The sequence below is a fragment of the Anopheles moucheti genome, chromosome 2 (genome assembly GCF_943734755.1).
Source record: "Anopheles moucheti chromosome 2, idAnoMoucSN_F20_07, whole genome shotgun sequence".
NCBI lineage: Eukaryota > Metazoa > Arthropoda > Insecta > Diptera > Culicidae > Anopheles > Anopheles moucheti.
The window spans coordinates 14,962,315-14,986,283 of NC_069140.1; the positions used below are offsets into that span (position 1 = coordinate 14,962,315).

General features: G+C 45.7%; 1 protein-coding gene across 2 annotated transcripts; it reads left to right on the plus strand.

The window, feature by feature from the left end:
- The first annotated feature begins 431 nt into the window (after positions 1 to 431).
- LOC128298708 (FERM, ARHGEF and pleckstrin domain-containing protein 2) lies at positions 432 to 23,720 on the plus strand. 2 transcript variants are annotated; one of them, XM_053034481.1, is made up of 15 exons: positions 432 to 974; positions 1,052 to 1,382; positions 1,490 to 1,613; positions 1,686 to 1,929; positions 2,002 to 2,162; positions 2,241 to 2,315; positions 3,807 to 3,919; positions 4,612 to 4,938; positions 7,000 to 7,005; positions 21,126 to 21,556; positions 21,627 to 21,821; positions 21,898 to 22,597; positions 22,670 to 22,827; positions 22,902 to 23,161; positions 23,235 to 23,720. In XM_053034481.1, exons 1-15 carry the CDS (start codon positions 774 to 776, stop codon positions 23,341 to 23,343), a joined length of 3,435 nt encoding a protein of 1,144 aa, XP_052890441.1. In that variant the 5' UTR covers positions 432 to 773; the 3' UTR covers positions 23,344 to 23,720. The 2 variants fall into 2 exon arrangements, with proteins under 2 accessions (XP_052890441.1, XP_052890440.1); XM_053034480.1 differs by lacking the exon at positions 7,000 to 7,005.
- Positions 23,721 to 23,969: the final 249 nt, after the last annotated feature.

Here is a 23,969-nt window from a genome sequence, read left to right on the forward strand (position 1 = left end):
CAGTATCAACGAATAGTAGTAGTGGCAGCAGCCTTTGCTTCATCTAGAATTAAATGAAATAGAGAGTTAAATAACAAACCCAGTGAGCGCAATCGAATCGATCAACACACACACAAGTGTCGCAGCAGAAAGCAGTGAATATTACGATTATGTGTTTATTGTACGGGTTATGTTTAATTTCTTTGTGTAAATTCTGTGTCTAACACGGGATATCGTTGTTTTCGATCGTATGTTTACATGTGTATAAGTTTGTGCCCCGAAAGTAAATCGAATTTAATGTTAAATCTAGCAGCAATAATCCGTTTCCTCGTTATACGACAGAGTTATGATATAATCGAATCATCTGTTGTGTCGATTGAACCCGCTTCGTTCGAATCACGTTGAGCTCTGTTTGGTTGTGTAGTTTGTGTCTGGACCGAGGGGGTTTTTCGTTTACGAACATCATTACGACACGGACAACGACACATGTTGTGTTTGTTTTTCCGCGATCAAGTGCGCGCGCGATCAAGCCGAGGAGCTGGTCGAGAGTAGCGGCTAGCTGAATTTCATCTTTCGACGGTACATGTTGGCCGATGTTTGTTTTTCACTGCTCGTTTCTGTCGCTGTAGGCCGTGAAGCTCAAGAGCGTGAATGAAATCAGTGCCAAAAAATACCAAAAGACATAACACGCGAACAGTTGGTGGTGTATGTTAAGCTTGCGGTAGAAGCTGGTGGATAAGGAAATTATAAAACATTCGCTTGAGTTAAGTGTGTGCAGAAGACAGTAAGTCAAAATGTCGCTGGATTCCATGGGTCCTTCTGCAGGAGGTGGCAGTTCCGGTGTCGGTACACTGTCAGGCACTAGGATGATACACTCTCTAAGCACACCGTCCGGTGTGGACGGAACTGTGTCTGCATCCCATTCTCGCGGAGGAAAGAAACTGGCTGTGCGCATCCAAATGTTGGATGATTCGGTCACCATGTTTCAAGTGCAGGTATGTATAGAATTTTCTTTTAAATTTAATAACTCATAACTCATCTGAAAGATTAATTCTATTGCCTTTTTTCTCAGGCAAAAGCGACGGGCAAAGTGCTGTTTGAACAAGTGTGTCGACAGTTAAATCTTCTGGAAGCCGATTATTTTGGGCTAGAGTACCAAGAAGCACCATCTGGCACCAAATACTGGCTGGACCTGGAAAAGTCCCTTAACCGGCAGGTCGGTCTATCGTTGATAGAGCCAGTGTTACGGTTCTGCGTAAAGTTCTACACACCTGATCCGCTGCAGTTAGAGGAAGAATATACACGCTATTTGTTCTGTCTGCAAGTGAAGCGAGATCTTGCCACGGGCAGCTTGCAGTGCAACGACAATACAGCAGCTCTCATGGCAAGCTACATTGTGCAAGGTACAGACATGCATCGCTTTGTATCAGTTTATTTATTTGTCCGGCTGTCTGGGTGTGCATCGGGAGCGTGGACAATGATACTCATTCTGTTTTATTTTGCATTACAGCGTCCTGTGGAGATTATGCAGCAGAGGACTATCCCGATCATACCTATCTGTCGTCGTACCGGTTTGTGCCCCAACAAGATCATACAATGCAGAGAAGAATTATGGAGAACCACAAGAAGCATGTGTAAGTTTGATTAGCAGTAATGGCCGTCTTCTGCAAACACTATTAACTTTCGTTCTCACATGCGCACAACAGAGGTCAATCGCCGGCTGAGGCAGATTTAAATCTGTTAGAAACGGCGCGACGGTGTGAGCTGTACGGCATGAAGATGCACCCTGCCAAAGATCACGATGGCGTCCCATTGAATCTGGCCGTGGCTCACATGGGCATTGCTGTTTTCCAGGGCATAACGAGAATCAACACCTTCTCGTGGGCGAAGATTCGTAAAATATCATTCAAGCGTAAACGTTTCCTGATTAAATTACATCCCGAAAATTATGTAAGTAAATGGCGTACGTAAAAGAAATGTTTCGATTGTGTGATATGAATTTGGCTAACGTTTCCATTGCAGGTGTACCACAAAGATACAGTTGAATTTTTCTTCGAGGGTCGTAATGAGTGCAAGAACTTCTGGAAAAAGTGCGTCGAAAATCATGGCTTTTTCCGTTGCACTGCCGTTCAGAACGTGCAGCGTCGCAAAGCCAGGGTACTGTCCAGAGGAAGCTCATTCAGGTAGGTTAACAACGTGCTGTTATTAAACGCAAATACGCCAGTAACATTTCTGACTGTATGTATTTTATCTTGTTGTAGGTATAGCGGTAAAACTCAAAAACAAATCATAGAATTTGTGCGCGACAATTATGTAAAGCGACAAACATTTCAAAGGTAAGGATTGCTGTTTATGGTTGGAAATTCAATTAGTTTATGAGTGCGTTGAGCGCCAGAGAAACTTCGAGGGCTTCTCGTACTTTAATTGAACTGTTTTATAACTATCTCCACTTTTGGATAAAGAAAATGTTTAAGTGCTTATCCCTGCCTTAAGGGATTCGTAAAAATATCCTCATTATTTAAAGGGAATTTGCATTGTAGCAATCAAATCGTGTAATAGCTGTTAGCTCTCAAACTTCATTGAGAATCATTTCATCCAGTCATTTCATCTTTTCGAAGTGCTTAATTCAGTTTTCATAACATTATAATCGGTTCGATTCTGATGCCATGATCGTTTTTGTTTCGTCATCATAATTGATGGAGTTGTACTGAAACTGACGAATGCAGCTGCCAATATGGAGTGTTTGTAATAGTATCTTATGCGTGACATATTTTAGTCGTTTTTATTAGTTTAGTCATTTGTTTGTGCTATTGAGTTGGTTTTGAAGCAGAGTCTATCAAAAATTATGTTGACTGTAAAAATAAGAGAATAATGGTGTTTATAGAAATCCCTTTGAGGCAACTTTGTGTCAGCCAAATTATTTCGAATAATGAACCATCAGTTGCTCGTATGCTCCCGTTTTGTCAAGCTATATCGAAACAACATTAGCTTTGTTCCGTTTCTGTACTCCAAGTCATCTGTAAAATATCTCACGTAGCATATTAGCGAATGGTGAAATGTTTTAGTTTGTGTTTTGCTTGTTTCCGTTAATTTGTTTTAATTTTTAATATGTTAAATTATGATGCTTTAGTGTAATTATGATGACCTCGTTTAAGAAAACTGGTTTACGGTAGTTTTAAAACGTATGGGTTTAGCTTAGCATTTAGCTACTATACCTTTACTTTCAACAAACCTGAAACAAATGTTTTGTGCTCAATCAAACTTTACTGTGGGTTTTTGATATATGGTATCTTATTTTCTTGGACAATATGGCCCCGTTGAGAGAAGAGAGTTCATGTTTTTTTAATTTATTGTTAGTTAGCTCACACACATCTTTCATATTTTGTTTTTAATTCGTTTGGATTCATCTGTTTCCATTTTTATGTACTCCCAGTCCATGAGCATCATTCTATCCTTTCCAGATCATGAATTATCATTTATACAGAGATATTTCAGTCCATAGATATAGAAAGCTATAACAAATGTAAACCTTAAACGAAAGATTTATTTAAAAGAAATCATTCTATAGACTAAACGAAAGGTTAAAAACCATGCATTTAGAAACAGAATTATTGATTTTGATGTCTTTTTTTTGGTTAGTTAGTTGAGTGTGTGAGATTTTATGTTAAGACTGGTAGATTTATTGTTGATTTGTTTTATCTTGATTGGGGATTTATGTTGCAAAAGGCATAATTTAAGCAGTGAAAATAGCAAGAATATTCGCCAATTCCTTTCACATCCTCTCTACTATATGTCTCTCTATCTCTCTGTTTTATAATCACAAACAGGTCTCAGTCTTTTCGGCAGGGTCCTCTACATTCAAGTAACAGAAGTCAATCACGCACTTCATGTAATGTGAATCAAAGCATCTCGGCTCATCCTTTACTTCCGATCGAAACCGGTTTGTATTATTTCTATTATGTTTATTTTTCTTATATCTCCTATTTCTTCTAATTTCGCCGTTCTTTGTTTTGTTTGTGGCTACCGTTTTGTTATGTGAGATTTGTTATAACACACGAACACACGTGTGTGCTTTTGTACACACCGGAGCACACCATTCCACAATACAGAGTTTTGCAATACATGTTGTTCAAATTCTTTCCTAGAGCTAGGTTGCTATTGATACGTTTAATGATTGTTAGTTTATTTGTTTCATTGATTGATGTCTTGTTGTTACAAACAGTATGTTTTACGTTTCGTGTGAATTCACCATTAAATGTTGTGTACAGACTGAGAATTGAGTGTGTTTCGAAGCACCGTAAAAAAGCAAGAGGGCAAAATGCAGTGTTGTTGTGTGGTACTTTTTTACTGAAACATGCACTTAAAGAAATATGTATGTAGAAAAATATTTTGAACGTCCTTCACCTGCATTTAGTCCATCTTCGCGCAAGCAAGAAAGAATAAATCCATCAATTAAAATATAGCGCAATAACGAGAGGTCTTTTGCATCGTTTGCACCAAAGCAGTGTCACTAGTCACAATGGCACGCGCAATAACGGATTCGATCGTTGTCTGCACGGCTGTTTTCATTCATGCAACTGTGCGCACTTACCGGAATGATTGTGTTATGATGAGTCGTTTGTTTGATTGCAGCGGAATGGGAACGTCGCAGTCAGAGCAACGTATTGAGGACGCCTTCTCAGACGAGGAGACAAGTGGATATGGAGGTGGATCGCCTACCCAGCAGTCCTACCGGCCACAATCGTTCTCAGCTCACGGAAGCCCAGGTGGAGACCTATCCGATGAAGAGCTATACCCAGCAAATGGGAATGGAGGGCTCGGGTCACACGCCGCTGCAGGACTCGAGTCAATCTGCATCCCCGGGGGGCACATGGAGTTCGCCGTACCACAACAGCAACAGCAGCAGCCATGTGCGAGAAGCCGATCGGGCTCGTGTACGTCAAGACGGTCACAGTTCCGGTAAGTGGATTCGTCTTCAGCCCGTTAAAGCTGCTGGCATATTAATATTATGTTACTTTAGTTCGCTTTTGTTTGTGTTGAATTTGAGTCGTTTTCATATCAAACAATTTCTGGTCTATTAACATTTAAAGGGGACTTTACTGTATTCCTTAGGATTTTGTATTGACTATTATTTAAGACAGCAACGTAATGAATTATCGTTATTATGATTTAACCATAATGATTGATGTTATGTTCAGTGATGTCTTTTTATTTCGCTCTACAACGGTTACCAGTTTTCGGCTGTTGGTTTCCGGTTTTGACTGGTAATTCAGCAATTGAAATTACTCCTTACTATATATCGAGTCCTGTGTAAGCAAAGCATGGACTCGAGTCGAGTTTGTAAAGGAGATCGATTGTTATATTTTTTGGGCGTTATCGATTATACTTTTTATATGATCAGTCAGTGATGAGTTATATAAGTTACATTTAATTTACAATTATTAATTATAAGTGCGATATTTGGGATAGGGATGGAATGTAAAGCAATATTTAGTTCGTTGTTACATATCCTTCCTTTTAATTAACGTTTATTTATTAGTTAAGTGTCATGATTGGTTGGATTTTGGTTGGTTTTCCTACAATATTACCTCTCCAGGAACGTAAACCGATCGTAACCGTGTTCCCAAATCAAATATATCCTAGGTCTGAACCACCGCCTCTATGCCACTATGTCCCCCAAATACACTCATCGCAGCCACAGATTTACCACGCAGCCACAGCAGCTGCTGCAGCAACAGCAGCGTCGGGCCTCAGCCGGGCCGCTGGGCCAACCGGGGGATCGCAGCAGTTCTATGGGGGAGACAACGGTCTCCTCCACCAGCCGGGAGAGTGTTTTATTGCCGCTGGACACTCGCACCAGGCGCTCTTCAGCGCTGCTGCCGGGGGTGGCCTCGGGGTCGGGAATGGCACCATTAACGGTGGGAGCCAGCAGCTCTCAATACCCCAGTGCCACACTAGCCCGTTATAGCAATACGAGTACCTATTCGATGTCTAAGTCGGTAAGCACTGGAACGGACCTATCGGACGAAGCACCGGATAATGTCATTTATTCGGATATCAATGATCTGTATCGGCATCGAAAGTCAACCACTTCCGGTGGTAGTGGCGGTGGATTGACAGCGGAATCTCGCAAAAACATCGGTGCAGATGACGAGGGCGAGGAGGGTGAAGAGGACGATGAGATTATGGATGAAGTTGAGGACGAGAATGCGATCCGCCGTCCGTACCTCGAGGACGATGAAGATGACGATGAAATTGATATCCGATATGCGACGGCCACACAGATTAAAGCGATGGCATCTGGCAGTAGTGGTGGTATGGGTGGAACAGATGCAAATGGTAGTGCTCCGAAGGCCGTTCCCAGTGACGAACTGTACGCGACAGTGGATAGGAAAAGTAAGCTGAATAAGCAGCTTCAACAGCAAAAGCAGATCACTGTACAAGTTGCTAGCTTAAAGACGAACACACATTACCCTGGTAAACACTTTAGCGATGAATTCATAGACGATAGCATTAGAAACTACAATAGTCATACGAATATAAGTACGAACGTAAACAAGTTGAACGAAACCAGTGCCGGACCTCTGAACTCGGCAAGCGCAGGAGAGATGTATAATCGTTCAGCTCATTTCGATGAATACTGCGGTAATAATCGGTATTCCGATACCTCGGATTACTTCAGTCACAGTCAGCAGCATTACTCGCAATCGCCAAACTCTCACTCATTGGCCACGACGATCACGCACAAAAACGGATTAACAGACGATGATGAACGGTATTCTTGCTCGAATCCTCCACCGATTCATCCGAGAACCTCTCATTCACTGCCGCGTAACTCGCAACTTTCCAAGATCGAATCAATCGATTCTAATTACAGCGGTGGTGAAGGAAGGGCGGGCAGTGCTGGTAGAGCCGGAAGTTCCGGTGAGCATAATTTCGTCGGACATCATTCGTTGAACAATCTTCCAAGCTCATCGAAGGTGACCAATGATTATCTGCATTATTCTTCGCTGTTAAAAGGTACTGGTGGCGATCCGGATGACCCAATGAATAGTAAGAAAACATCCTCGGAACGGTTGGAGTATGAACTGTCGAACGCAAACATTTACTCCACGGTACAGTACAAGAACTATGAAGATGATTTCGAGGAGGAAGAGTACATGAACTACCAACGACAGCGCGATGACGGCAGAGACGCGTCAAAGGAAGCGTGGCTGAGAAGCAGCTCTTGTAAGGAACTTTGTGATTACGGCTACGATTCTACCGGTCGGGCCGATTTTTCACTTATGGAGCGTGAATTCTTGACCTCTGACCGTATCGATAGCCCAGTGACACGCTACGACGACTCACGTCACTCGATGTACGTACAAAAATCGAACTACTCGGTTGAGGTGAGCCAGGACTTTTTGGCAAACGAAGGAAAAGTGTACTCATCCAGCTACCCTGGCACAACGTACAATACCATCGATCATACGACCTATCGCAGACACAATAATCAAAATTTCTATTCAAACTACGAGTACGGCTCACAAGATGATCTTTCGCATGACAGCTACGAGTTGCTTGAAAAATCAGACGATGAACTGTACTATAAGTTCAAGGGTGATTCGGAGGCCCATACAAGATCCTGCTCGCTGGACTCGGGTAATTACATTCCGACGGATGATGAAAGTATTCCAGACCAGCAGCATTCTGCTGGCCATCATTCGCATCACGTTTCCCGCCTCTCGAGATACTGTTCGAGTTTGGAGGCGAAAAGCAAGAGCGCTCCGGATATTGATGATCTCGATGATATGTTTTTGATGGAAGACCCCAGAGATCTGCCGCGTGAAAAGCTGTGCGTTAAGTCAGATGGCAACTTCTACAAGAAAATCAAAATGGCCATGGGAGGATCGTCGCGTGTGTCGAGCCCAGAGTCGCGTAGTGATTACTACGAGTCGAAACTGTCCAAGAGCAGTGGTTCGAGCAAGAAATCGAAGGACAGTGTGTACCATACGGATAGCAACAAGAAATCACGCGAAACGTTGAAGAGCAAATCGGGTTCGGGCTTCAATTCGCGTGCCTCCAGTCAGGACTCTAAAGAATGTTTCGGAGGTATGGATATACTGCTAACGAAGAATTACGAAATGCCAACTACCACGAGCAAGAAGGCAAAATATTTATCAAAGCGATTTGATAGCAGCTCGAGAAACTCTAGCCAAGATTCGAAAAGTGATTACTACGACGCTAGCGAGCAACAACATGAGCATGAGATGGATGTCGATGGGGGTGATATGTCGGATGAAATTTATTCCCGCACCAAAGTGAGTCACTCGGATGAACACATCGAAATGGGGGACGAAGACGGAATGCCGATGGGAAAAAATGGAATTTCGGCAACGGCGGCAAGTTTTTACGATAATCAGATCTACTCTTCCACGTTCCCGAGTGCTCAGACAAAGCCGAACAGTGTAGGGACTGACGTTGCGGGTGGAGGCAACAAAACTTCACACGTTCACTCGATCAGCTTGCAAAATGTGGAGTTGGAGAGAAGCTCTCGCTCGGTGGGCTATTCGGCATATAAATCACCTTCGCCGGTACTTCCTACGGCTTTACCGAAACCGATCGAAAAGCAACCACCCAAAACGACACACATCTGGCCGGAGGAAATTGAAGGTTTGCCAACGGCTATTACGGAAAACCAGCGCATCGACAGATCGCGAGCCTTTCGCAAGAAATCGGACAGTGAAAACATTTTCAGTTTTGACAAAGAAAAGATTGAATCGCTTACCAGCAGCTTAAACGATGAGACGCCCACAACAGCGATCATGGTAGAGGCAAAGGCAAAAGTGAGTCCAGATTATCCTCTCACACCGGAGCTACTGTCAGAATTTGATAAGCAAAAGATTGAATCGCCTCATATTCTGCCGAAGAAAACGCGCAAAGAAGAGCTAATGGCAAAGACTCACTTCGAAGAGTATACGCCCAAGATGATTGGACTGGAATCGTCGGTCATCAGCGGCATTCCACCGTACGCGCATGCGACAGTTGAACGAACAAAGTCAGATCCCAACTCTCTAGCTAATCGGCCTCGTTTAGGACCAAATTCACGTCGCCATACGCTGATGCATCAGAAATCCATCGACCTTACGCCGGCGGATTCAAGCGAAGAAGAATACCTATATAAGCAAATACCTAGCGCTCCGCCGCTTTGCAAATCACATGGAAGTCACTTCGAGCTGCCACAATCTTACGATATGAACGTGATCCCAGACGTGGTTGAGTTGCCAAGAAATGGGTTTGAGATGCCGAAAAGTTTCTTCAAAGATTATCAAGAGCGTCGTTCGTCGCACAAATCCGTGCTGAAGGATGATATTCCTTATGTACTGCACAAGCGGCACGTCATGAATGGGACCGCCCCGTCACCATTGGTTGAAGGCAAAGCCACTCCTCATCGTAGCTATCCAAAACCAAAAAGTCCTAAATCTCCAAAGTCACCAAAGTCCCCCAAATCACCAAAGATGCTGATGGGAGAGGGCGGGAAAGGGGACGGAACATCCTTCTTAGGATCGAAGGAAAATCTACTCCGAGTGAAAGACGATACAGAGCTACTGATAGAGCAAATCGGTGTAGACGATCAGCAGGGCTTCCTGTTTACACAAAATATTGACTTATCGAAGGTTGATCCGGTAACGTTGGAAGTTGACAAAACGGTTCAAACGGTGCAGCTAGCCAGTAGCCCGAAGCGCGATATCACAAAGCGCATGGATCCGCTAATGTTGGAGCAACTGAATAGCAAGCTGAGCCAAATTGAGAGTGATTCAGCAACAAGCTCAAAGACGGATAGCAATGCCGCTCAACAGCACTTGCAGCAGCAGCAGCAAAGAAAGTTCGAAGCGAAACCGGTGGACCTTCCTTACTTGCTGGTGGATAAAAAGAACGTCGAGCTGGTCGTACCGAAACGGATAGTCAAAACACGGGTCGCTCCTATTAAGACAAAGTGCGGCAAATCGAAGCGCAACGCTAAAACACGCATCACTTCCTTCTCATCTGACGATGAAAGCCTCGATTCGGACGATGTGTTTGGATCCGCGGAAGCGATGCCAACAAAGTTGGAATTTTCCCCACCGCAATCGCGCAAAGAGATTGAACCAATCCTGAAGCATGAATCTAGCAAGATGGCATCGAACGCCTGGGCAAGGGGACAAACAATGAGCTCGACGGAGATAGAAGGATCACCTCCGCAGTGCCGTCGTCTAGCGGAACTGGAAAGCCGTTACCATACGGTAAAACTTGAAACGACTCAGCTCACCAGTACCGAGCTGCGACGAATTTCGGAACGATCTTTCTCCATTCCAAGCTCGGAGGATGAGGATAAAAAGCAGCAAGCAAAGACGATAGAGTCTTCGAAAGCACATCATATGGCGGACAAAACACTAACAGCCGAGTCATCTAAAGTGAAAGTGCAGTCCCCAAACGATGCAGGCGAATTGGGGTTTTCAAAACAACCTTCGGAGACTGCAGTGAAGAAGAGCAAGGAGGACGGAACGGTGACCAAATTGTCACCCTCTCGCACGAAGCTAATTGAAGAGCTGATCGATTCTTCAATTGTCATGCGTTCGAAGGGTCACGCACCAATCTTGTTTGCTCATGCCCGGCTAAACCTTAGTGAAGGATCGGCGTTTGCTTCATTGCAACGCCAAAAGGCGCAGGAATCGCCAACCTCTGGCCGCCGCGCCAAGAGTCTCGATACACCGGTAATTTCGCTTCACAAACTACCTCCGATGAATGCGTTCTCCTCGAAGGATGATACGGTGGGCTATGAAGAGGAGGAGGAAGTGCTGGAAGTGAAACCGTTGCAACAGCAGAAACCGTCGACAGCTTCGGTAATCGAAGAGGAAGAGCAGGAAGACTCGGTTCATTCCTGTGGCGATGCAATCGTTGTCCGTGATCCGACAATTTCGCGCCAAACATCGACGACGGAAGAGGAACGTAAATGCGTCCGGATTGATGCAGATGAGCTGGAGTTGCTTGACCGTCTCAAGTACATCGAGAAGATCGAGCTACAGGGTGTGAAGATAAAAGAAAAGCGTAAAACCAAAACCAAACTTAAGAGCGGACATCAATTGATTCTGGAAATACCGAAGTACAAGTTTGAACCGTTCAGCTCGGGCAACAGCTCTATCAAAACGTCCCCGGCAATTAGTCGCGCTAGCAGCGTAGAAAGCACTGGCAAGGCGCGTCAAAAGACGGACAGTGGCACTCAAACGCCGACAGGAGGTGGCGTCGCTATTAAACCACAGCGTAAGTCCACCAGTCCGAAAGGTTCGGAAAAACTTGTCCAACCAAAGAGGCGCTCTTCGGATGAAGTGAAGAAATCCACATCTCCGAATGACATGCTCCGAACGAAAAGTCAAGAAGCACTGGGCAAGGGAAAAGGATCGAGTGCGAAAGAGAAATCAAAATCACTAGAAAAGATGGAGCTAAAGCGTCTGGGTAGCAGGGAACGAAAGTCTACGGAAGAAAGCGAACTGGAGCGCGCTCGGCGTAAGGAGCGGCAGCAAAAACTGTACGAATCGGCTATGAAACAAACCATTAACATGCTCAGCCCGGTAAAGGATCAATTGCCTCAGTTCCCTGCACCGGAGGATAAGATATCGGTTAAAACCGAAGGCGATAAGATCATAATCGACGCGGACATAAAATCGAAACCGGAAGATCACGTGTTTATTGCTAAAGCACCGAGAAAGCTCGACTGCGGGCTGGCGAAGATAAGCCGCAGCTTCGAGGATCAAAAAAGCGTTGAAAAGCTAGACAAGGCTAGTCGCAGCTTCGATGATCGAAGCAAATCGTTTGATGATCATTCGGATCGGTCTGCGGACGAGAGTAGCATCGTGATAAAGAGTCCGACGCGGTTGAGCAGAAGCCAGGAGCTAAAGCAAAAGATTGAAGGATCGGTCGTACATAAGGGCCGTATGGAGGGCAAATCGAAAAGTTTGGAGAAAAAATCCGAACCACAGTACTTGGATATCGAGTACAAGACTCGCAGCTTGGATCAGAACTACACCGAAAGCAGTGCATCTTCGTACGGTGGTGGTGATGCTACCTCTCCGGACTCGGACGGTGCTGGTCACGGGCTAATGATGGGCAGGAAGCAAGAAATTGTCAAGGTGGATGTGCACTATTCTTCCAAGATGGATTCCCCAGATTCGGATAACAATCGCGGCGTTTCTCCAAGTGGACGTGGACGAAAGTCCACTACGGACAGCGATAGCAAATCGATCGAAGATCATCGTCCGTCTTCGCGTTTCGATAAGGGCAAGAGCCTTGATAGTAATTTTTCTGCGGAAAAGGATAGCAAGAAGGATAAACCGCAAGCCGTGGAGAGACGTGCACTGTCCCAACCGGTGTCCGAGTTTGGAGATGAACTCGATATGCAAGACATAATATCCGAGAGACGAACGCTTGATTTGATGAAGAGGCGTTCGGAGGAAAAGGCAGTAGATTCAAGCACAACGAGTCTAGCAGTTAATCCTTCAGACGAGGGTGGAGATAAAGAAACAACGGATAGGAAGAATCGTTCTGGCATAGATGGCAGCGAAGAATCACTTACGGAAGTAAGCGAATTGAAGGATGCAGATGGGAAAGAGAGCAGCTATCTCCCACCTCCCGTACGTGTACCCACCATTGAGTATGAAGAACCGTCGGTTGAAGAAGAGGATATTGTTGAGGAAGTGGATGAGTTTGAAGTGGAGGAATTGGAACCTGAAGAGGTTAAAAGTAAGAAGGAAATATTGGGAAAACTGAATCTTGAAAGAAGCAGAAGCGATGAAACTGGCTCATGGGTGACGATCGCATGCGAAGAGTTTACCGGCACCGAAGGAGTAAGCAGTCAGCATGAAGATATGCCGAATAATGTAGGAATTCACTACAAAATAGAATCTCAGGCGACGTTCGAAGATGTTAGAGACTATACGATGCCTGAATCGGAAGTGGTTGTCGAGTTAGTCGATGTTCCTGTGCTATCTCAACCCCAATCTAATCGATCCTCACCATCGGCGTTCGATCATCCGCTTCCCCAGGTACCGGAGAAGAAACCGGAAGTGGTGTCCCCGATGCGAGAAAAGGTTGCTAAATCGTCTGCTGTAGATCGGGATCAAGATGCGGAAAAAAAGCAAGCCTCGCAAAGACGCGGTGATTTTCTTCGTCTATCGATCGAAAGATCCCGCAGCTCGGACACGGGCTCAAGTCGGGAAAATGAAACCAGTCCCATTAGGCATGACTCCAGTACACCACGCGGTAAGGGATCGTTGGACGAAGAGTCAAGCCTGAGTTGTTCCATATCACGTCCGTTGGGTATATCGCAAGACATGGACTCAATGGAACATATGAAGTGTCGGGAGCTACGAGAAGCAATGCTTAAAATTGAAGAGTACGATGATGGAGTATCGACAAAGAAGGTATCTCCAACGCTCGAGAAACAGTATCCGGTAGACTTAGGGTCAGGATCGGAGTTGGATATAGAAACTCCGGAAGATCGTATTTCAAGGCTGCTCCAGTGCGAAGAAAGCGAATCTAGTTCAGACAATGGTGGGGGTGCCGCTGGACCCGGACCGTTAGGAAGTACTTCAGGGGCTGTAATGGCCAGCGGAGGAACACTCCCCAAGCCAAGGGTAGTGAAACCCGTCCGCACGACATTGCTGCATAAGAAGGTGTGTCGCACGGCTCCTCCGAATGAGAAACAAACACAACAAACCACTGCCGAATTGAAGTCGGGAACTTTGAAACTACTCAGCGCTGATGGAGGCGATCGTAGTTCGCTGGAATCGAAATCAAGTCTAGAATCGAAAGGATCGTTAGGATCATTCGAAACTGAGAGCAGTTCAGGATCGCTGGGTGCAGCGCAAAGGAAGGGCGATCTGCTGCAGAAAGAACAAGTGTCTACCTGGCGTCCTTACCCGATCGAAAGCTCCGGCAGTTCAAGTGTAGAAGATAATTGGCTTCCACCGGAACAGGAAAGCTACGAAAGTTTTGAACTAGCGACGGAAACGATTGAAATACAGAAAATTCCGTTACAGGACGCGAAAGAACTGTCCCCGGACGAGCAGAAGGAAAGTGACTCCGACATACAGGACGAGTTGAATGACTTCCCGGCGACTTTCGGCTATCCGGAGATGACTTCCACACTCGGTATAGCTATCAATCCGGTAGATATACTTGGGTATGGGGCGAGCTTCGGGGTGGGCCGAACGTTGTCGCGAATCTCCGAGCGCAGTACCAACTCGGAAAAATCAAGCGGCGAGGAAGTGGCAGAGGCGGAAAAATCGAGCCTGGAAGATCTGAGCGTGCACGATGAGTCTGCTATTTCTAGTGAGCATCAGGCTAGTCTTAGCTCAGATTTGCATTCGAACTCGAATCCAGCGTACATTTCCGACGCGGACCGCAGAACTTCTGCAGAAATGCCGGATATTCCGTGTGATTCTGCTGCGGCTGAGCGTCTGTCGGAGCTTTATCAGAGCAACGTGGTACGAAACGGACGCTTCACCGTTTCACATGTGACGGAGGGTGGACCTGGTGGTGGTTTGAAGATGGTAGAAAGTAAACCCGATTTGCAGTGTCTTTCGGCGGGAGGCGGTAGTCAGGATTCAGAAGATTGGCCTTTACCGGATATACCGTACGACAGTACACCGGGTGAACGATTTGATCCCAGCGTTGGAGGCCCTCCAGGGGTAGTGATGCCACCTCCGATGAGACCCTATTGGACGGAACAGGTTTTGGCGCGGCAGTCCCAGGAATCAGACAATTGGCCGACACCACCATCCAGTATGCTAGAAAACATTCCAATTGTAGAAAATGTACAAACGTTCCGTGTAAACGAACCACAGCACCCGATGCAGGTAATGGTGGAATCGTACACAGAACCTACAACTGGAGGATCGGATGATTCTGATCCGGATTATGCGGAGGTAGCTGGAGATGAGATTCCCGAGCCACCGAAAAGGGACTACATTCCGACGACGTCCGGATCCGGTTCATACTCGGGGTCTTCCCTATCCGGAAAGTCGGGCTCCTCGCCGAGTCCTTCGCTGTCGATGGTGGTTCCTTACGAAAGCACCGCCTATCTGGTATCTGCGATGCAAGATTCAAAATCTTACGAGGCAGCAGTTTCGTACGACAACGCAACTTGTTTGAGTGGAGCCCTGAGTTCTACCAGTTGTCTCAAGTCAACGTTTGATATGTGCTCAAGCCAACGTACTATGGCATCCGCGACGACAGGTATTGTGGGCAAAGATTCGAACCCAGACCGTGTAATCATATCACAACCAACGAAGTCTCCGCAGAACTTGAGCCCCATCACGGATGATGATTTCTTTATGAACGATGAGGTGTTTGGGCCCGGCACGGTGAAGATCGAGATCTCGCCGGATGACAGTAAACCTTCATCGTCCGGCGGTATGGAGTACGGTGGGCAGCAGTCAAAGTTTTCGCGAAGCTCCAACAATTCTGACACCTCCATCGACGACATGCTGTCGACGTCCTGCGGCACGTACATGGAGGAAACGGTTCGGTTGCGCAATCTGGAACCGCGTCGGTTGAGCAACGAATCTTGTAAAAAGTGCAGCCACAGTTCGCATTCCGAGGAGGAAACCAGCTCGTTCGGTACCGACCTGGATGGGACGGTAAAGATGGGGCTACAGCAAAAGCGCTGCACGCACAGTTCGCACTCGGAGGACACCTCGATTGGTCTTAGCATTTCCGAATGGTCTACCGGTACGAACACCGTACGGCAGTACGCGAATCTGTCCGGTTCGGACAGCTTATCGGCCGTATCGAACCATTCCGGCAATGCCAAGAGCGAAAAATCGAACCATACCAAGAGCTCAATCAGCTCGAGCGTCCACAAATCAACCGAGAGTCTTGACGAAAAGACGAGCGGTAGCTTTTCCAGCAGCAACACCAACCAGGCAAACAATACCGGCGGAAAGCGCTTTTCGCTAGAGAATGTGTCCGAGAATGGAGGATGCCCGCGGTACGAACCGTTCAGTAACTCCGAAACGGATACGAAGTTCTCGTCCGGGACCAAGAGCGACGACACTACGCTGACGCTCACCGAGATGGCGCAAACCATCACGGAATGGTCGACGAGCAGTAGCAACACGCTAATCGCGCAGGTCGAGGCGTTGAAGCAGCTGGAAAGTGGAGCTGGTGCTGGTAGTGCGAAAGGTGCCTCCTCCGGCGAACGGTCCACTGCTACACCGACGCGTACATTCGAGTACGTGCCGTTGAAACCACCAAAGGTGCTGAAGAAGGTCACATCTCCAGACGATCACGCACGAAAGGATCTGCCTGGCGTGCATGTGAAGCCTCAGGTAACGAAACACTTGCCAGTGGAGTCTGGCGTGAGCGCGAAAATGGCAAACGAACCGAACGTGATTCCCGATCGCCCCACAAGACTACCGCCCAAGATTGTGGATGTGATCGAGAAGAGTCCTAAACGAATGCCCGTAACGCAACAACCTCTTCCCCAAGGCCGAAACCTCGTGTCTGCGGCAGACGGTGCCAACAAACGAAAGTCGCTTGAAATGATGTCCAAGCGATACCAGAGCCAAGATATATCCGACACGGAAACGTTTACGGAGAAACTATACGGACAGAACGAGAAGCTTACGGAACGGTATCAAAGTCAGGAGTTTACTCCGATCGCCGCAACTTCGGCACCGAGCAAGCCACCACGCGGTGACTCGTTGCCCTCCTCCAGCCCAACACCGATGGCAGAGAAACCACTGGTGAAGCACCACAGCTACGATGACAAAACACTGTCAAAGTCGCAGATTCGTGAGTACAAAACGACCAAGATGCGTCACAGCCAGTCCTTCCACGAGCATCTCGTGTCGTCCGACCTGAACAAAATAGTGGAGGAAAGTCTCGGAAGTTCGTCCACCACAACTCACACTAGCGAGGCGACCAGTACCGATAATTCATCGCCGATGTTTCCACGCCCAGAAAAGTTGGTACGCTGCTCGCCCTACTACTCCAGCAGCCTCAGTTCGGAATCGCCTCCAATTGCGCCGAATCAGTTGCCGCCGCCGGTACAGAAACCTCCGCGTAAGAGCTCGCTACCGCGAAACTTCATGCCAAAGAGCCCGCCAAGCGGTAACGATACGGACAGTTCACTCGATCACCGAGCGCAGGATCCGAAGCTGCGATCGCGGGGTTATCGTAAGAAACGAACGGTTCCGCTGAAGAAGAGCCGGCTCGATCGGCCGCTAGAGCACCAGGAAAGTTCCGAGTGTTCGGAAGGATATTTCCCGGAAATGGAATCCGGCTCATCGGATGCGGTAATGATGGAGCACCAGCACCAACGCTATCCAGACTTCGAAGAGGAGCTGGAACAATTGCCGGAAGATTATGAAGACGAAACGTACCGGGCAGATGAGGATGACGTGACACCCAGCCGCAATGGGGCCGGGGTGTATCCGAGCGCATCGTATTCAAACAAATTTGAGGGTCTGGATATGACGGAGAACGTGGATGAGATGGGCTTCCCGCGCTATGATCGGTTGGGACATATAACGAATCCGAACCTGTACAAATCGGACACACCGTCGCCCCCGGTTAAACCGGCACGGCAGCGCCGACTGCGCCAGTCGAAGCGCGACGATCAGCACGACCTGGAGTACCAGGGTGTACAGTATACGCCAGAAAGTGGGAGCTGTTCGGAAACGAAAGCCGGCCTCTCGGACGATGTTTGCTACTCGAGCGAGGACAGTTTCGCTGCGGGCTATAACCGCAGTACCGGTGCCGGACCGGGCACCAGCTCACGGTATCAGAAGAACGTAGAAATTCCCTATCCGGATTTCCTCTCCGATTACGAAAATGAATCATCATCCGCCTGTTCCTATGCTAGACGCATGGAGCAGGGTCGGCATCGGTATGTGGAACTGGAATCGCAGCACCAGCAACTACAACAGCAGCATCTTGAATACGAGGAGTCGGAAAAAACTATCGATGTGTCGGTTGCGTTCGATCTGAAAGCCTTACCGCCTCCAATTTACGTGGAGGAGGAAGAAGTCGACCCGGAAGGAGATGATCTTCAGGAGCCTGATGATGACGAAGAAGAGCAGGATAATGCTGTCTAAACGAATCGCAATGAGCTGAACGATATTTCGCTAACATCTACTTGCCAATGATCTTCCTCCGAGATGTAACAGTTTTCTAAAAGATTCGCATCGGAACAGTACAGTGCCAATGTGGGGGGGGAGGGAAAACAGACGTTGTGAAGGAAACATGCCAAATCTTAAAATAACGCATTAGTCGACCCATTATTCTCACGCTCCATGACGCTCCAAATGAGTTGATGTTTAATTTGATAAAAATGATCTTTGTTGCCAGTAAGTGTTCTAATGATATGAGCTTCATTGGTCCCAAATAGGGCAGCTTCTGTTGTGAATGCAGGGTGCAGAATGATCAAAATAGAAGTGGTGGTCTGGAAGCGAGTAAATAAACATAACGTACCTGTGTTTGTTTTGTCTGATTGTGGATTTCATATTAGACGTTTACACTACCATTTTTGGGTTACTTTGTCCTCGGAATGTTCAACTATTCTAAGATGTAAGAATGCGGGAACGGAAAAGTTCCCGCTACTGTGTGCATTCGTATATGCTCCAAGCGCGCATCTATGCTCCGTTAGTGGTCGTAGAGAGCTAGAGAAAGAGAGAAAGGTTTAAAACTAAATTGTTGACCTTGGCTTTTTGTGTGTTAATCTGCATTTATTAGGTGACAAGTCAGCTAGCTTGTTAATGCGATGATTATGTGAAGCAACCACCGTTACACAACAAAGTATTCGGAAGGGAAAAGCGCATCTTATGAATATCGTCACGTGTTCCCATTGGGTTGTAGTGTATAGACTAAAGCGCCCTACCGAACGATGAGCGCAAAGTTACGATTGAGACGCAAAACGAGTGTAATACGGTGAGGCGAAAATTGGGAAGAGGCTAGAAAATGGAACGTAACGTAGGGTAAATGGAACAGGCATCGTTATATCTCGAATAGCTTAGTATAGTGCGAATGGAAAGCCAAGTGCATAATATTCTAATAATCCAGAGTTCTAGACTTGCAATCATCCATATATTTATGAAATGTTGAACGAAAAAAAAAATTGATGATAGGAGCAATTTTGTTAATGTTTTCGTTCTGTTCAAACCCTTTCGATCTTCGAACGCGATTGTTAATAATTTGCGAAGCACAATGAAAAAGAAAATTAACGGTTATTTATGCAGAAGAATGATTTAGAAATCACTTGTTCTTCCTGATCCTGGTTGATTATGCGGTTTGTTTCACAATAATTACATTGTTATCGTTGCCTTATTCATGGAACCTTTTGTATGAGTTTACTATTGGAAGGTAGACCCCTGGGTGTACCCCTGTCTGTTGACAACAATGAAATAATGGAGGACAAAATGATCATCGTATGAATTATGCAACAATACTCTATATATTTTTAATCAATATTAAACGAACGGTACACAGAGGAGTCTCCGAACGACAAGGATGTGGGATGTTTGCGACATTCCCAAACAATGAGGCCAAAACAGAAAACAGCGAATGAAATTAGATTAGTATAACTCAAGAATGGAATGGCAAGGAACACGATACGTGCCCGAAAAGACAGTCACAAAATGGTAATGGCAACACAAACAGGTGGGGGCATATTTTATAATGAATTTTCAACGTATCGAAATAATTTGACTAACCATTTATATTCATTGGGCGAAACAAAAAAACTGACAAAATTAAACTATATGCACACATATATGCGCATGACGATAAATATGTTATTATCATAGACAATGTTGTTTACTTAAGCATTTATGAATATTGATGAAAAAGGGATGAAAAGTGCGATATACGAAAGTCGAGCAAACCTTATTAAACATGCATAATAGTATTAGTTGCTCGTGTGGGCAAGACGACATCATGATCTCGTTTTTGGCGGTGGAAAATGAAGGTTAAATATGTTGTGAAATCGATGCGAGGAAGAAAATGAATGTAAAAGCTGCCCGAAAAAAAAAAGAAGAAAGATGATATCTAGTTTTTACTCTTTAAACATGTTCAGGCACACACAACACAACGCGCAAAAGCCAAACGAAATGCCAAAAAAAAACTACAACATTTACATTATTAGCAGCCAGCAAAACAGTTGCCACAGCAGATCAGTATCAGAAACCAATGCCAATGGGTTTAGTGCCATGGAATGGCAATTTTTCGCATAAAAAAAAACATTTCACAAACCATACCCGTTATAAACAATGATAGACTTACACACCACCCGGTCGGAATAGTTTTAGCACACCCGGGGCAAGAAGATCACCGAAAACCGGGGCATTAAAAGTAAGCATACAAGTATAACCACCCAGTCTTCTGTGAAATCACATAATTTCCACATCCCCCTTGCTCATCATTACTCTCTAAAACGTGTTTTACAACCAGCGCATCCCACAACAGTAAGAAGCGCAAACGCAAAAGCGCGGTCAGGAATAGAAAAAAAACCCGATTTGAATCGATTGCAATTCTCCACGCAATAAGTAATGGTGATAAATAAAGGCAAAATTAATCAAATCATAGATAGTTTTAAATTGGACTCATTTTCTTTATCTGAGTTAATTCTCCAACCGTTTTTATGAGTTCCATTTCCGTAGTCTTACGCACAACACAATAGGACGATGTAAGAGTGTAAGTTAATGCTCAACGCGATCGCGAATGTGTGTACGATCCGTTTAATTAATTAATTAGAAGCAAACGTTATTGTTGTTGTTCGCATGCAATCCCCAACCTATTATGCATAGTTCAAATAGCGATTAAGATAGCTTAAGTTAATTTAAACCTAATCAGTATGCGTTTCCGTTTATGTTGATTTATCGTGCCTTCACAAATGCCGCTGTTAATAGCGCCAACTTCTTGTGCAATGTTCCACACCACGCATGAAATAATAATTTCCAAAATGTTCGATCGTCTTTTCGCAAATATGAACACATAATTTTGTAGATAGAATTATTTATATTTCCTATTCTGTATACGCTGTAGTTACGCGATCCTTAGGTGTAAGAGTTGATGATGAAGGCGAAGGCATAGCTAATGGTTATTTTGTGTTGTTTCTTTCCCCGCAGATGATTATCACGGTATCAACGGCAATGTTTCGCTTGATCGACGCAGCGAAATTGTGCAATCGCCCAACCGGTACGATCTGGCCCTGGGCACTGCGGACAAAACGAACAACAATTCCCTGTCCCGGGGTGATACCGGATGCTACGATCTGGGCAGTGCGGAAGCTCGAGCTAGGAACAATGGCCACTTCGGTGGTAGCAACGGTGGTGCATTGCACACGGTGGATGAAAACATGATCAACAACAACTACCAAAACCAGCACACAAACGGTCAAACGTCGTCCGGTGTGGGTAACGGCAACAGTGGAACACTTCGCTCAATTGATGAGGAAATGCGTAAGAAGAAGTGGCCTACCGATCGGGCGTACTTCCTCGCGAAAGAACTGCTCATGACGGAGCGAACGTACAAGAAGGATTTGGACGTGATTAATACGGTACGCAATGGAGGAAACGGTGTTGTGATGAGCGTTGTTTAATTATACTGTTTTGTTAATCATTTTACAGTGGTTCCGTGAGGAGCTTACGCCAGAAGATTTGGAAAACCTACAACCCTTGTTTCAGTATTTTGAGTCTATGTTGGAGCATCACAGTGTTTTTCTGCGCGATCTCGAGCATCGAATATTGCTGTGGGAAGGACGCGGAGGTCACGAAACGCATCGAATCGGTGATGTAATGCTGAAAAATATGGTCGTTTTGCCTGTACGTACCTACATGGCACGCTTCTTTGCGATGATGACGTTCTGATGAGGTTGTTACTATTATTACACAATTACAGATTTACGACGAGTACGTTGAGAGTCATCGGGAAATTTTGGAGCGTCTGAACGATCTGTACGATAACGATGAAAAGTTCCAGCAGACGTACCGGGAGTTTGAAATGCAGAAGGTTTGCTATCTGCCCATCAGCTATTTCATTCTGAAGCCACTGCACCGACTGTTGCATTACGAGCTGCTGCTGGAGCTGCTGCTAACGCATTACGGTGAAGAGCATTTCGATCGTACCGATTGCCACGGTACGCTGATGATGTTGACCCGCACGACCGAGGTCATACGACGCGAGCTTACGGCGTCGGAAAATCACAGCTTGTTGTGTGAAATTCAGCGCGATATCGATGGGTACGATGGGTTGGTCCAGCCGGACCGTAAGCTCATCCGGCAGGGCTGTTTACTGAAGCATTCCAAGCGTGGCCTGCAGCAACGTATGTTCTTCCTATTTTCCGACGTTTTACTGTACGCCGTAAAGTCACCGGTGACGCAGACGTTCAAGGTGCTCGGCCATGTGCCCGTGCGTTCGCTGCTGACGGAAAACGCAGAACACAATGCGTTTGTGATATTTGGCGGGCAACGGGCAATCACTGTGAGTGCAAGCACTACGGTCGAGAAAACGATTTGGCTAGAGGAATTGGCGAAAGCGGCCAACAGCTTGAAGTATAAGCCCCAGACACAGTTGCCAATCGTGTCGATCAAAACATGCAGTAAGTGAATGAATTACATTTAGCGTTTAGAGGGAGCGATCGTTAGATTGACTTTTTTTATCTTTCGTGTAGCATCGTCTGAAGAAAATCTGGAAGCTTGCGGCCTGAACAGTGCGCTTGTGGCACAGGTGGCAGCAAAGCAGCCATCGCCCCGCAACAATACAGCTCTGCACGTGTGCTGGCATCGTGGCGTTACGATTTGTCTCGATGACCATCTGCGCTCCGGTAGAGTAAGTAGAAGCACCTATCACTGATACGAGTTTGTTCACATTGACTGACTGAATTTATTTTGTACGATGTGTAGAATCAAATATCTGGCTACCTGTTGCGAAAGTTTAAGAACAGTTCTGGCTGGCAGAAGCTTTGGGTCGTGCTGACATCGTTTTGTCTGTACTTCTACAAGAGTTACTCGGATGATGCGGCTCTCGCAAGTTTGCCGCTGCTAGGGTACACAGTGGGACCGCCAGGAATACAAGATGCGGTGCAGAAGGAGTACGTTTTTAAGCTATCGTTCAAAAACCACACCTATTTCTTCCGCGCTGAGAGTGAGCATACGTACAATAGGTAGGTATTGGGATATTAGATTCAATCAATGTCCATTTTCAACAATGTGCACTTCTCTTGTGTGTATTTGCAGATGGATGGAGGTACTGCGAAGTGCCACGCAAATTCAGGAATCCCGCTCTTCGCCTACAATCAACTCGAACAATCTTATCAATAACAACGCTAACATCGAATCTAACTAAAGCATCCCTACACAACTGGGGAGGCCATCGAAACAAGTGTCCAAGGAACAAATCTTCAAAGATTGGGGCGATTCGTGAGCTTTATTTAAGCAGGACCTTCGATCGATGTATCATCTTCTACATTCAACGCATCATTTTGAACCGTGTGATTGATAAAATCAATCGTATCCCATGATTTGTGCATGATATCGCCTATCGCGAAGCAAACTATTTTTACTTTATGTAAACAAACCTATCTAACTGATCAGAACGTTCCCTCCGTTTCGCTTTTTGATGCGGTTTTGCGCATTTAATGGAAGATTTCATTATTCGCCCCGGTTCTTCTCGCGAACAAAAAAAAAAAAGCAAGTGATTGTGGTAACAATAATGACCGGGTAGTGAAGAGACAGTGTTATATTTATCTTACAATTTTGTACATGAGCCGCATGTAGGAACAATTTTTAAGCGAATTAACGATATATTAAAGGAACGCGTTGCGTGTGTGTGTGCGTAGTTCGTAGTTCGGCAGTTAGCGCTATTAGCAAAAACGAAAATAGAAAAGTACTGATGAGAAGATATGCCCGATGTCGGCACGAAATGATTATACACTAATAAAGCAAAAGTGAGGAAAAGTGAGCAATAGTTAG

What these genes read in the sequence shown, in the direction of transcription:
- LOC128298708 (XM_053034481.1), top strand. Translation starts at nt 774, where the DNA reads ATGTCGCTGGATTCCATGGGTCCTTCTGCAGGAGGTGGCAGTTCCGGT. An exon ending in TTTACTTCCGATCGAAACCG is followed by an intron (nt 3,920 to 4,611) that starts GTTTGTATTATT and finishes GTTTGATTGCAG; the next exon opens with CGGAATGGGAACGTCGCAGT. An exon ending in AAAATATGGTCGTTTTGCCT is followed by an intron (nt 21,822 to 21,897) that starts GTACGTACCTAC and finishes ACACAATTACAG; the next exon opens with ATTTACGACGAGTACGTTGA.